General features: G+C 38.4%; 2 protein-coding genes across 2 annotated transcripts in view; one reads left to right on the forward strand and one right to left on the reverse strand.

The window, feature by feature from the left end:
• SERGEF (secretion regulating guanine nucleotide exchange factor) overlaps positions 1-13,611 on the forward strand; it is a 162,258-nt gene extending 148,647 nt beyond the window's left edge. Inside the window, 2 exon segments of the mRNA XM_075047970.1 lie at positions 12,752-12,901; positions 12,904-13,611. Of these exon segments, the coding sequence (XP_074904071.1) occupies positions 12,752-12,901; positions 12,904-12,941 (188 nt within the window). The 3' untranslated portion in view covers positions 12,942-13,611.
• The window catches only part of KCNC1 (potassium voltage-gated channel subfamily C member 1), a 128,185-nt gene continuing 119,286 nt past the window's right edge, over positions 6,139-15,037 (reverse strand). The window contains exon 4 of the mRNA XM_075047965.1: positions 6,139-6,320. Within this exon, the coding sequence (XP_074904066.1) occupies positions 6,139-6,320 (182 nt within the window). The remainder of the gene's footprint in view (positions 6,321-15,037) is intronic.

A 15,037-nucleotide genomic window follows, 5' to 3' on the forward strand; every position in this document is an offset into this window, starting at 1 on the left:
TGACTTCAAGTATTTGCTTTGGATGAGACAAACACCACTCTGAAAAGTGCCTGTTTGTCACTTGAGTACAAAATGAGTTAGGTGCCTAGGTGAAGGATGGATATGTACATACATATGTACATACTTGTAAGTAGATGCACCATAGATGTTCTGGGCTTAGACAAATTGAATCCCACTTCCAGAAACTGAGGTACTCCAAATCAATAATGATCATCTGCAGAGGGATGTGTGCAGAAAGAGAAATCATGTTGTGTGTTGCTACTAATCCAAGGTCCCAAAGCATGAAATCTGTTAAGCAAAGAGTTCTGCAAAAGATAACCAGGCCTGAGACGGGCATTATTGACTGTGAAGGGTGATGGAGTGAGATGTGAGCCAGTAACGAAGCAGTGGTAAATGGGCAGTACGTCTTTCTGTTTCAAAGTTATGTCACTTCACTGTTGAAAAGTTTTTTACAATCTGGACTTAGCTCTCTCTGGCAACAGCCAAGATGCTGGCTACTTCATACATCTATCTATGTAGGTACTAGATACATGTCTCCTCTATTTGCCTATGCAAGATCCATAATTATATATATGTTTTCTGTAGAACATATGTCTGCCTGTGTGTATATGTACATACAAATATTTTACAAACAGAAATGTTAAGTGTAGTATTGCCAGTTGTGTTGTAATTCTTCTTGCTCTCTTTTTTTGGACAGTAAATTGATAAAGACAATGGGTGGCTGTGGTCATCCTAAAATACCTTGACCTGGTTGGTTCTTGTATCCTTTGTAGTATTTTTAAATAAAGATTATGGTCTTTATTTTTAACCTTTCCGTATCAAAAGTTATATGGAGAGCTTTAAAATGCTGATAATCACACACACACAAAAAAGCTCTAATTTAGGAAAAGATAGCATTTTTAAGTGTTTGAATGATTTGGGAACGTGAGTCAATTCTGCAAAGTTGATTGGACACTTAAAATTCTTATTCTTGCTTTGTCTATTCCTGGGTAGATTTAAGAAGCCTCCAGTGTCAAGAGAATGGCATTTTGGTTCACCCATGAACAGAACTAATATCTGTGTTTAGTAAGTGATCTTGAAGAGTAAAGATCTCTTGGCTGTACTGTACAAGAAATATTTTCATTATTGGTATTCAGCAAGCTTTAAGTTATCACAAGACCTTTGAAGCAGAGTCAGAGAAAAACAGTTTTAAAGTTATTTAAGGAGACATCTCAACATTGTCTGACTGTTGTCTTCATATTTGGTTGTTCTGTTTTCCAGCAGTTTAAAGAATGAATTCAGCTTCTGTCATATTCATATTGCAGGTTAGTGAGAACTACTTTGTATAGCATTCATTTGTTTGTATGTTATATGTGGACACACATGCATATCAGGTATTGCTTTTCTTGATGCAAACTGAAGCTTGCAGTTTCACCAGAAGTTTGGGCTGATTTGGTTTTAGTCTTTTACACTATTTTCTCAGTAATATTATTCATACCTTAAAAGCTTTTCATGCTATTACTTTTTCTTTGGGAGTAATGATAAAGATTTGTCTTAGTGCCACATGTAGCCTTAAATTCTAACTAATTCTTTTCTGTTTAGCTTGCTTTCTAGGTTGCTTTCTATAGCTGCTCCTGCTTTGTGATTAGCCTAGTGTCAACTATAAGATGGAAGAAACTGGCTTTCTGCATGGACACAGGAAAGAGCAGTGAGGCCAAGGCATGAAGGAGACCCCGTATTTCTAGTGTTTCTGCTTCCTCCAAAGCGAGGAGACCAAAGCTCTTGAATTCTTAATTTGGTCAAATATTCTTTCAGAGATAGAGTTGGGGGGGGGGGGTTTATTGTTGGTGTTTTGTTTTGTTTTGTTTTGTTTTTAATTCTGAAGAATACTTTGTTATCCCAGGTCCCTGACAGATATAGTAGTTCCAAAATGGTGCCAGATATTCCTGTCTTGTTTCCAGCTCGTTTCCTCTTCTCCCTGAGGTTATGCAGAGTATCAGATGGGATAGCGCCAAACGGCATCTCAGGGACCCAGCTTGTGTTGTCCATTCTGGTCCTCTGACCTTCTGGAGCTGGCATGGGGCCTCTGAATCCCTCTGCCCATCAGCTGTTCTTCCTGTCACTGTGCCAAAGGCAGATTTTGCATTCCAACCTCAGATCCCTGCACCTGATGCATGAATGCTGTTTTCATTATGGCTATTTTGCCAGGGTCCAGAAAAAAATGTACTAGAGCAGAAACTTTCAGAAAACACCTCTGCAGTATTAATTGCAGGAGGTTTTTATCTTGGGACTCTCTTTTGTGCTTGCCTTCTTCCAATTACTGACTTGATACATTCCCTCTACTTAAGGAGCTGCCCCCAATTCAGAATTTAGGTGCATGTTAATACTGATGGAGGCAAAGTGGTGAGGTGTCTCCAAAATGTACCTCGAACCCTATGTGGCAGAGATGTTGTTTGCCTTTCCTAATCAGAACAATTCAAATGGTGTCGCTTGACACCCAATGGTATGCCAAATTCTGCCTGCATTTCCTTCCCAGTCTTTCTCACGTCTAGGGAAGATTAGGCAAGAGTGGTGTGAAGAATAAGTGTACGGACATCTGACCCACAGAGCAGGCTGAAGGTAGAAATGTGGAGAAGCCGTCCTGCAGCAGGGTTATTCCCTGACTAAATGGCCTGAGTTTGTAAAAGGTTTGTTTGCACACCCATATGTACTCCATTCCACTTCAGTGCTAGGGTCTCTTTAGTCCTGTGTATTGCTTGAAATGCTCAGGTTTTGCCAGGTCAGTATTGAAACTGAAGAACTTTTTTTTTTTTTTTTTTTAACAAGGATTAGGGCTTTGTTATTAAATAGTTTAATGAATAAAAGTAAAGGAGAATAGAGTGAAATTTGTCCATACAGATGTGAAAAGGTAAAAGTTAGCAAGCTGTGCTTTACATCTTGCCCAGAATCTTTGTTCTGCACCAGAAAAGTATGTCAAAATCTGTTTTTATCTAAGTGAACTAGTCTTTGGTTTTAACAGATGTTGATGTGAAAGAACTCTTCCTTTGCTTAATATCAACAAGAAATTTTTCCAGACGTCACTCAACAGTCATGTATGATTTTGAACTGATGTTTGGAGAAACAGATTCAATCCTGCCTTCTGTGCACTTCTTTTTTTGAAGCTGTCTGCTTTGATTGTCTTCCTGACTGTTTTTAATTCTTATGGTATGATGCTTATTATTTAATTATACCTGACAAAGCCTATTATCCCACTACTACTTTTATATCCAATATTGACCATTTGCTTACTTTTTCCAGAACACTTACTAATATATAAAGTATTGCTCTAAAAGTACAGCTAAAAAAATAAGAGGTGTTATTCCTAAGGTCCTGGTCTTCCTGGCTGTTGGTTACCTGGGAGAGGAAACAAAATTTGTGTCTCCCCCCGGTATTTGGCTCATTACTTTGCGTAAGTTTCTTGACTAGGTGATATGGCTCAAGTTTCCAATCTTTTCCTAACTTTAAGAAATGGGAAGAGCTAGAACACTTGGGTTCTGCTTTAGCGTAGACCCTGAAAACCCTCTCTGAAATCAGAGAAATGGCTTAGCCATGTAGATGGGACCGAGGGTGCAGTTTATGGTGGTATTACTTTGCAGCTTGTTTGGGGTTTGTTTGGTTTTGGGTTTTTTTAAGTGGTTTCTTCAGTAGTCAGCTACTGTTTTACTTGCAACTGAAAGTTACCACAAGCCCAGCCCTGCAGAGCTAACCTTAGGTAAAAACATTGTGTTTCATCTGCCCCCTTGAGCAAATGTGACTTGCCTTTGGTGCACACACTTGAAGTAAATCTCTTTCAGGACTGTATTTGAAGTCTGAATCATGGTTTGGTGGGGTTTTTTGTTTGTTTTTTTGTTTTGTTTTTTTTTTCTTACTTTCATCTTTTGTTACAGCTCTATCAACTATCTCTCTATTTTCTTCTTTGAAAGGGATGCCGTTAGTTCACAGAACTATGTTATATGAGATAGAGGGCAATGATGGTTTTAAGTGGCAGCAATGTTAACATGAGGATGTTACCAAGTCATTTGCTTTTTTTTTCTAGGTGCTCAAATGACCCAACCATTGTTGTACCTGACTAGATCTTGAGTTAGCCTGTTTAGACCCTGAGTCTAAGGCGAGTATAAGGATCCCTATAACAATAGGCACAAAAACTGAGACAGACAAGGCACGTGACCCATAGGAGTTTTATTAGATGTGCGCTTGCACTACAGTACAGTGTGGTATAGGCACACTTGAACCAGATACAAGTAGGTTAACTCAAGTACAACAGTTGCAGCACAGAGGAAACGTAATCCACAAATCCTGCCCAGAAAGGAGCGTTCGTTCATCCTGAGCTCTCTCCAACTACAGCTATGCTATAGCTTGTATCAAGCTAGGTATTTTAAAGCTCTCACGGGTACACATGTATTACAGTGCTGTCACTGTTAAAACTACACTGTGATGCTTGCAGGGGAGCCATCATCGGAGCCATTGTGTTATGCTAAGATTACAACTTGAAACTTTGCAAAGTAAGGCATCCTAATAATGTCACTGCTGAGTTGCAACTACTTTTGTTCTGAGACAAAGTTTGCCTAGCTGTGAGAAAATCTACTAGTTCAATCAGTAAGAAGGAAACTGAGAAACTCAGTGACCGCTTGTTTCCTTGATTTTTCTCTTCGCATTTCTAACACTTTAGCTTATGACTTCTGGACTTCACCTCAGATTACTTGTTAAGCATGGGAAAAAAGCCCTCACTTGTTTAATATCAAGAAGCAGTATTTTTAGACTTCACTCAACAGTAATGCACATTCATATCATGTGTCTTGAAACTTGACCAAAATGCAGCCTTGCAATTGATAAGGGAAAATGAAAGGGGAAAAGTCCAAACTAAAGCCCATTTAAACACAAAGCTATTTTACAGAAGATGTCCATAGGGAAGGTTTACACATTGCACTTCTTGGTTCTGAGTTAGAGAATCTTGTTCTGCAGAAAAGGACACCTTCAGAGATAAATGCCAGAAAGCTCACTTTTGTTCAGTGCAAACAACCCTTCAGGGGAAGAGAATAGCAGTCAGATAAGAAGAAATTGTAGGTAAATGTGACCATATGGAATATCTTTTTACCTTTTGTTGTATCATAAGTATTTTTTATAAGCTGCCAAGGGCTGACAGCCATATATAGCCTGGTCTGCATGATCGCCTTAAAACTATGTACTTGTAAATAGACCAATGTATGATACAAAATGTTGCTTTATAAAATGTGTTAAGCACCAAAGCATTTCCAAAATATTCTTTTCCAGCCTAGCTGCTCTTTCTTGAGGAGAGGGTTCCTGAGAGCCCAGTGGGGTCTCTTGTTTCTGACTTCAGCCAGTGAAGTAGGAGGAAGCACTGTTTCACCTGCATGCTGCTGCTCATCTTCCCGTCTGTACCTTCTTCTGCTCTGTGATTTGCTTAGTGCTTTGAAAACTACATGTAGTACTGTAATGCAGTTTGAGGGTTTTGTCAGATTCTTGCTTCTGCGTTCATCACTGAACTTTTTATCATCTATTACTTTTCCTAGGCCTGTGCTGAAGATGGCCTTCAATTCTAGGTCTTGGATGTCATGTTCTAGGTCAGAATGAATCACAACTGTCCCCTCCTTTTCTTTGTATAATCATTTACCTCAGTTTAAAGTGTGTGTAAATTTGAAATGGTAATGCTTTATGCCCAGAATACATGGATGCAAATGGCCATGGCACTGTATGGTCCCATGGGACACTTGAATGACTCGCACCCTTCTAGATGTGCTTTGACATACCTCTTCATCCATTTTATTTTGCATGGACAACCTCTTACTAAGCACTCAGTATAAGGTATTTTCTGTATGTTCTGTTTCACATCATACAGAGGGTCATGAGACTGCAGTCTCTGGCTCTGTGGTGAGATCATGGTTGCCTAGTTCTGGTCATACAAAGTTAAAGCACTGTGACACGTTTAATGCCTGTCGTTTTCAGAGGCAGGGGTGTAAGTTCTGAATGAATGTCACTCTCTGCCATGCCTGATAATTCTGATGGAGAAGACATTAATGCCATGTTCAGAGCCTCAAGACAAATCTCTCCATTAACTAATTTCTGCCAGGTGGTTTTGTCCTGTACTTAAAAGAGCAAAATTTAAAGATTTTCTTGTCTTCTACAGGTGTAAAAAAACGCATCTTTAATGCTTAATCCTCTCTGCACTGCAGCTGCTTCATGTATGATATAATCCTCATGTATTGTCAGTGGACCAGATACGTTCAGTCTTGCACAAAGTCGTGAGCCCAGGTTTTGTTCTGTGTTGAGTTGGAGATGCTTTCCTGTTGGGAAGGAATTGACATGTTTGAGTAAAACCAAAAGGAAAACCTTGTGCAGCACCTATGAGCTTTAGTCATAATAAGTCCCATTTGTGCTTCCCTCTGAAAACAGAAACGTGAGCAGTTAATCCTTGCAGTAGATTTCTCTCCTTACTACCTACACACAGCAAAGCAAACATCTCCATCTTAAAGGACTTCATTTTCGCCACAGAAACTGTAAAGATGCAGCCCAAGAAATCTGTAGTAGCAAGTATGTTGTTTTTAAATTCTGGGATATAGTTTTGTGAATTTCTTCCTCATGTTTTTGTCTTCAAAATGGCAATGCATAACTGAGAAGGGAAAAATAAAACCCGTCATAAACTAGCCTGAATGGTAACCTAAACTGTGGCTTGTTTGATGTAACATGGAATGATTCTTTTAAATAGATGCATATTAATTTGTGTGGTGAGCCATTCAGCTCCTGCTTTGAAGTGCGCTGTGAGAACAGAACAAAATTTCTATTGTCATTGTATATTAGCAAGGTAGCACTACCTCTAGTGAACAGGCTCAGTTATGTTATTTGCCTGGTGCTTGAAACAGTGCATGGGTGAATGCACAGCATGTTTGTAGGAAACTGCTAAGGCTTTTTTTTGGTAAGTGCCATTTTTACTGTATCTTTCCCTACTTCTCTGCATTGCTGTATGTTGGACTCCCTCCCCATATACAGTTTTCCAGCCATGCCAGATGTGCTATATTGCCCTTTGCTGCACGCTCGGAAATTATATTATCATAAACATGATTCTTTCCCCTTCCCGTTTTGTAACTCTCAGCTATTTGTATGCTATCGAAATGAGGATAGAAAAGATTAGATGTGCTCTGTACTGCTCTTCTGTTTGCCATTTGTGGGATAGATACTGATATTGAAGGAGATACTAGAAATAAGACTCTCCCAAATGAAATTAATTTCAGAAGATATGTGTAGCCTTATTGCTCCGTTTTACAGTACTCCACATACCACCATGGCTCCCTAAGCCATACTAGGCATCTTGTATACTCAAGTTGATTTTCTGACTCTCCCTAATAGTTAGTTGTATATTGTAATTGGCTATTTTGACAGTTGGCCTTGAGGCCCTGACCCAGTTTGAAGTCCCTGCTGTATTACACAATATACAAGTATAGGCAGAGAGAAGGCCTGACTAACAAGACAGTGCTTCTGCTGTAAAATAAAAAAACCAAACCAAAAAAACCGTCGTGTAAGATTAGTTTAGAGCACCAAGTCGGAGAAGTCCATATCGTGCAGGCTTCGTGCATTTGTTATGAGTAGCTGTTTGAGGCCATTGGAATTTGTTCTTTCCAGGTACCAGGATGAACCACAGATGCATGACCTGAAGTAATCTGATTTTTCACTTGTGTAAAACCACTGCTGAGGAGGGGACTGAGTGGCCAAGGTCTACTGCCTGGGGACACCTGCTAATGATGTAAAGGTGGAGTGAGGACAGATTGTTGACTGGAGGCTAACTTTGAAATCAGTGTGTCTTTAGCACTGTGACTTTGTACTTAATATAAAAAAATGTATGTTGTTTCCTATATGTATGTTGTGTTAGCACTGCAATGCCTGTGACTTTTATCGAGCTTGCTTACTGTAAAGTCAGACATGCATTTCTGAGGGTTGTGGTCCTGAGCAACTCCAGCAGCAACTGGATGGGCTGCCTGAAGCACACGACAGCTTGCTGCTTGAAAATGCGGGTACAAACATAGCTCCATAATAAAACTGGCTCTATATGAATCTCTTAGTTGTTTTCTACTTTTGGAGGTACCATATAATGTTTTGGGATCATGTCATCTTATATTCCACTTACCAAACTTTGCCTTTAATAAGATTTTGCAGAATGCTTAGACTTTCCCTGTAGTTATTAATACGTTTTCATGTTTTTCTGCAGCAAAGAATTGGTATCAACCCTGTTTCTTATGTTCTAAAATTGCAAAACTTTTGTGCTAATGACAGAATTGTTGCTAACAAAAATACAAAAGTTTAGAGGGATATTTCTTTCCTTTTATTTTACGTGACAGCTGGATTGCCAGATGTCCTGAAAAAATAGGAAGACTTATTCGCTTGTGTTTTACAACTCCTTGGGAGAAGTATGGTCTAAATCTCCTTCTGTGTAGTGTTACATTGTTCCTTGTGAGGTTTTGAATGCTTTCAAATAGCCAAGGGGGGGGATGGCTGAGACACCTGAATTTTGTTCGTGGTCCAGCCCTTATAATGTTTAAAGTGATTTGACTTGCCTTGGGCTGATGTCTTGCCTACTGTAACTTTATCTATAAACATCTGTAGAGTAGCAATAATTTAAGGTTAAAAAAATAATAATTTGAGGTATTGCGGAGTATTGCTAAGAGCACAGAGCTTATAAAATGGAGCTGTACTAAAACATTTTAACAGATCCTTAAAATTGAAGCTGTCTGATGAATAGCTTGGTTTCAAGATACTTGGATTGTCTTTAAAGCCAACTTCTGTTTATTTGTGTGGTTGGAAGAGTGGGGGAAGAGAAACAGAAAAGAGGAAAGCTTTTAAAGATTTCAGTGATAAGCCTCCAGGGCACAGGCTGGTTTAGAAGCAGACTGTTTGTAGCTTGAAACTAGGCTGCAGTGGTATTTGTAGCTTCCTTGTTTCCAGTTTTCCCTTGCTTTACCTTCAGACCAATTGCAAGGATGTGATTTATCATAACCTGTCTTCATCTGTTTAAAACTGATATGCCTAGGCTAAGACAATCACTTGGTCTCCCTCTATAGTCACCAGTGAAATAGATTTGATTTTGACACCAGTGTTTGGATAAGATTAATTGCCTGTTAGAGAGATGTAGATGACTCCGTTGCCTCTTGAGGAAAACTAGAGAATAATGATCTGTAGCTAAGCTGCTTGATTTTTAGGTGGCTGAAGTTAAGTGCAGTGGATCTCACCCAGAGCATCTTATTTGCTAACGTTGATTCTTCTCATTGGAAGAACAGAGTACTCAGCAATGAGGAGCAACTCTAAATCCTCCACTTTTCCCAGAATCCTGTCTTCTGTCCAATATGCTGCAGCTTTATTTTACCTACAAGTACTTTTCTCCAGTTTAATCAACCTGTGGATTGCAGTTGTCCCTTCAGTTACCTTGAAAAAAAGCCTACATAATTATTGAAAATATAAGGAGGGCAGTAGCCCTTTGTTTTGTGTGACCACCCTGCATAGTCTTACTCTAGACTTTCAATAGTGTGACTGTGAACTCAAGTGGAATTCCCTTGGGATTATGCTGCGTTGCCATGTGAGTTCTGTGGCTTCGTTTGTACTTCGAGTATTTATGTTTTAAAAGGGAAGAGCTGAATGCAATATATTGTGCTGTTTCATTTCATCAGTGACATGGAGCAACTTTCCCTCCTCACCAAACACAAATCATTTGGTTTGAGAACATGCTACAGTGCTTGTTTTAAATTTAGTTAGAAGCAATTTGTAGCTGTGTTAATACACATCATTCTAATGGTCTTTCATCCTGGGAAGCTCTGGCACAGGCATAAAAATTGAATTTTCTTGTGAAAGCATGTAGGGCTGCTGGGGCTGCGTTGAGGTTTTTATCAGCAATAAACTGAATAGAAGCAATCAAAAAGAAAACAAGCAAAAAAAAAAAAAAAAGGCGGGGGGGGGGGGTGTGGGGGAAGGAAAAGGAATTGAAATGAAATGGTGCCCTTTGTCCAGAGGCTAGCCATTAGTTCCCCTTAATGAAGGCCTTTCCTTAACTCTGCAGATATTCCTTCTATGTCATTTTTTTAATAGGTGCTTCATTATCTTCGATCTGCATTGACTTCAGGTTCTGTGCCAGTGATTCATACAGCTGCTTGTTCCCTCCTGGCCAGTGTCACCACAGCCATTTTGCCCAACCCTTCTCCAAGTTTTGTTAATATATTATTATAAAAAAATGGACTCCGTTTTCGGCAAATTCTATTTTCTCTGACACAAATGTAATATCTGACTTTTTTAATGTGCAAACCTTTCTCTAAATCTTCTACCGTCAGATATGGTGTAGTATGCCTTTTATTTTCACAAGAATAATTCTCTGCCTTTTAGCTTTCCCGACTTCTGACTTGATGGTGATGAGAATCATTTTTGTGGCCTGTCATTCTGTATCTGTCAGCTGCCCTTTCATCCCTTCAGACTTCTGCCTAGATCTTCATCTATGTATAAGGCATTTTTGTATAAGACCATTCATAAATCGTAGTTACTCTGTATTTTTCTTTTGCTAGTTTTCACTCTCAGCCCATTTCAGTAACCTTGGAGCTCACTGGAGTCATGTAGAAAGATCTGTTTGTGGCCTTTCTACATTCTTGGAGAAGTAAAGGCTGGAAAAGACTCAGTGATCTTTATTTTAGGGGAGATGTTCTCATCTGGGAGTTTCCTAGCTTGTAAATTTTTCTGTGATGTTTTTTCAAAAGATGTTTGACTGGATATATTTATCAATTTGAGAGGTTAATATCCTACTGTGCTGTTTCTTTGAATATTTATTATGCCATTAAAGTTCCATTGAGCAGTTTGTAATTCAAGGTGACCAAAAACTTTCTGTTTCCTCTCTCTTGTCCTGATGGGACAGGATAAAAAAAAAAAAAAAATAAATCCTTTAGTCAGATATAGTGAGTCTCCACACAAACATGCAAGTTGTTGTACTAATTGCTAGTGGTCTAGTAACAAAAAGCTTACCACAGCCATCTTATTATTATAAGGGCATTATAAGGGTTATACTCCCTTTTCATTAAACTTGGAAGTTTTCCCACTTTAAGTAGGCTTATTCTGCAGGTTCCATGTATGCACAGGTTAACTGTGCAAAAGAATGCCTTTTCTTAGGTGCAGCTGGTTTTCTTCCTTTGACACCCACCCCCCACCCACCCCACCCCAACCCCCCCCAATAATTTTTCTGTGATGTGTCTTTAGTCTCGATTTGTGATGTCTTTTTCCTGCTTGTTAATATTTACATAAATATTTTTACCTGGAACCTTACAAAAAAATCCAATTAACCTCTTAGATGTTCTGTTCTGTTGATATTTAAATGGGATATGTTGCAACACGTTTACTTTTTGGTACTTTTCTGCAGCATAGGTATGTGCATTTGTGATACAGATTGGGCTGTCAATATTGCGTGTGCATAGTTATGAGAAAATCTGGTGCCTTCTAAGATAACAGAACTGTTGTATATTAGGTGAGATGTATCTAGCCTACTGTGACTTTCTAATGGTGTTTTGTTGTGTTCCATTGCCTGAAAGATTGTCAAGAAAATTAAAGGTCATCGTTTAATTACATCTGACTTTAATGTTTACACTTAATTACAGAAGAGAACTTTAATATACTAATATGTAAAGAAAACAGATGATGATGAAATGTTACTGGATTTGCAGGAGAGAAAGATGGTCCTGCTAGCTTTACAATAATCTGTTTCTGAATTTTGAAAAGTAAAATTTTTTTAGAATTGGAATTGGATTTTGTGAATTCTGGCACTTTTCTTTGCATTATTTGGACTCCAGAATTGTACTTCATGCTGTTAATACCTGCTGCTTTTCAAAAATAACAGTGGCATCAGAAACATGATTATATGGCAGGATGGCTTTCTTTTTTATTACAGAAATTCCCAGGCACAGTCTGTGACAGCCAAACAAAGAAAAGAAAATAGGAAAGAAATATCTTTTGTAGTTCAGAATAAGAGGGGTTTTTTGGTGGATTTTTTATTATGCCAGCCATTTATAGAACAAAATTTACATATTGTGCTTCAAGAAAGAGTACTATGGGGTAATAATACATGGATCATGATTTGGGATATAAAAGTAGATGTTACAAAAATAAATAATAATGAGGGAAAATAAGGATAATAAAAGCAGAGAAATGATGTCAAAGCAAGCAGAAGAGATAGGATAATTGAGTAAGGCAAGTTGTTGAAGACTTTATTTAAAGGAAAAAGCTGAGATGTGAACTTGAAAGTAGGAGTGAGATGTAATTTGGCTGCTCTGTGACTCTGTGTTCCCCAATCCTACAGATCATGTTGTGAATGATTAAAGTCATGGGGCTTGGTATGTGATAGTTTTGCTTACTAGGGGGAACTTGAAAGACAGGGATTCCACATCATTTCAAGGAAGGTCCTTAAAGTGCAGAGAGATTTCTGTGGGCTCTGCATAAATACTGAACCATGTATTTACTAAGTGATTTTCAAATGTCTTTGTTATTTTAATCTCTCTTATGTTGTTAGCAATATAGAACAAGATAGAGAATAATTCTTTTGGGTTTATTTACATTTTCAAGAGAACCAGAACATTTTTCCCCATCTTTGCAGAATTTCTTAGAACATAATTAGAAGATGACTTGACAGATCTGCTCCCCAAAACTAACCAAAGCTGCTGTGTTTCTGTGGTCTTTATTTTGTATTTTGTATCTTCTCTTTTAGGTGGCCAGTGCTTCTCTTGGGGATGGAACGAGCATGGGATGTGTGGTGATGGCACAGAAGCAAATGTTCATGTCCCTAAGCCAGTCAAAGCTCTTGGTTGCACAGAACAGATCTTAATTGGATGTGGGGCAGGACACTCCATGGCTCTTTGTCAAACTCCACATTAGACTCAGCACACCTGAAGCCATAACGTAGTGGATGTGGATGGACATCTTTTGGATTGTGTAGCTCAGAAGTGCTGCAAGAGGATTGCCCATGATTAACACAATATTTGGAAAGTGCAGAAGTTTTTTCTAAGACTAAAAGGAACGAGTATGCTTAGAAAACTAAAATATTTTTAAAATTGTGTCATGGGCCCTTTTCACAGCAATTGACTTTCTTACCCACAGATAGAATGACAAATGTTTTGCCTTGATGTGATACCGTTGAAGAAAGAACTACTTTTTCTTGTTCATCTGGGAAGTCTTTGAGGAAGAAACTGACTGCTTGATCATTTATCATTGGTGTATAAATTCAGTCTGAGGAAATGGTCTGAGAAGGTGGAGTTATAGGGCCCCTTCTGGTCTTTTGTTATTGTATATTTACGTCATGATGAGCATGTGTTGCATCTGCCAACTTCTGCTGGAGTTGTGAGCTCTTAGCATCTCAGAAAATCCAGTTTGCATCACAGAGAAATGCCGGTGAACATAAATAGATGCATACACACATTTTAAACAGAAGATTAGGATTTAAAAAAAAAAAAAAGAGATATACTTTAGATTGCTGGCAAAAGGGGAAACTGTGAAAGGAACAATATTTCTGAGGAATTGTCTTCTGTGCCAGACATCAGTTTATTATAGATTTACAGGGATGCAGATCCGCATGAATTATCATTAACTTGCAAACCAAACCTGAAGTTTCTGAAGCTACTGCTTAGGGAAGAAAAACTTCTAAGAGCCCTTAGAAACAATAGAAAAGTTCTTGTCTTGACTCACTGTCAAGTGAGTTGTAGCTGTTGAGGACAGTTTGATCCAACGTAGCTCCTGTGTTTCCAGCTGCATTTGAATAGGAAGACATTAAAATCTAAACAGAAAGTTTTTACAAGTTCTCCAGCCTAAAAGGCAGACCAGAATGCTCCTGATAATTTCAGGTTAGTTCTCACATCTGTTTTGCAGCCCAGCTGCGTTACTGTTCAGAGCATGCCCACAGTACTTGTTCCAGGTGAATGCTTGGCAGAGAACATAGGCCTAACACTTGTTTTGGTTGGAGAAATGAAAAAGTGTAAATTATCTTCAGGTATTATTAGCAGCCTATGTTGAGCAGAATTTTGGAAGCTATTTATAAAACTGTTTTTCACACAAATACAGTGGCTGCCATTAAACTGGATGTTTACCACCCACGTTAGTTACATTTGCTGTGGTATTTGATGTATTTCAAGTTCTAAATATAGAGAATACTACTGTGTGCTAAATGCACCTTTTAATGAGACCTACTGTTGCCAAACACTGGTTTAATTTTTAAAGCAGGCTTGCCAGGGAAGAAGTGTTACAGAATTACAAAATACTCAGAGAAGGGCTCTTAGGAAATAGGACAGGAAGACTTTCTAATGATGTATCAGCTTACACATGAGGGGGAAGGAATTAAGGTAGTCATATGGCCTGCTAGGGTTGCTTTCCCCCTTGGTTTTACAGTGGTTACAGTTCATGGGCTAATTTTCAAAGGCATTTTCTTTTTCTATTCAATGGATGAGAAACTTGAACTGACTGTGAAGCTGATTATAACAACTATATTACAGATACTGAAAGAATCTGTAAGAATAATCAAACAGGTCCTCTGCAAAAAGTGCAGAATTGAGACTTCTATTGTAAAGTGGCTTTTTTAATCCATGTGTTGGTTGTGGTTCTTCATGGTAATATACTGTTCTAGGCTGTGACTTCTTGCACTTTTTACTTAATCTAAGTTGCTATTTATTGACTCTCCTTAATGCTGTTTTCTAGATACCACAGCCTTTCTGTTACATGCACTGAACAGTTTCTAATTCTTTTTTTGGCACTTCTGTCTGAGATTTCTACCTTTGTTTTCCTCCAAAATCTGTGTACTGAATAGATGTGTTATCTTGTTTCAGTAATCATACCCTCTAAATAATTCTGTTCCTTGATTAATCACAGCGAGTATGTGCACCCTATAACATAGGGGTTACTGTAGTGAGCATATTTTGACTGTATATGCTGTTGCTGCAGTTCATTTCAGAAGAATCCAACAAATTATGTAACAAATAAATGCAGCTTGGTTATTTGAAATGTTATT

The sequence above is a fragment of the Buteo buteo genome, chromosome 16 (genome assembly GCF_964188355.1).
Source record: "Buteo buteo chromosome 16, bButBut1.hap1.1, whole genome shotgun sequence".
NCBI lineage: Eukaryota > Metazoa > Chordata > Aves > Accipitriformes > Accipitridae > Buteo > Buteo buteo.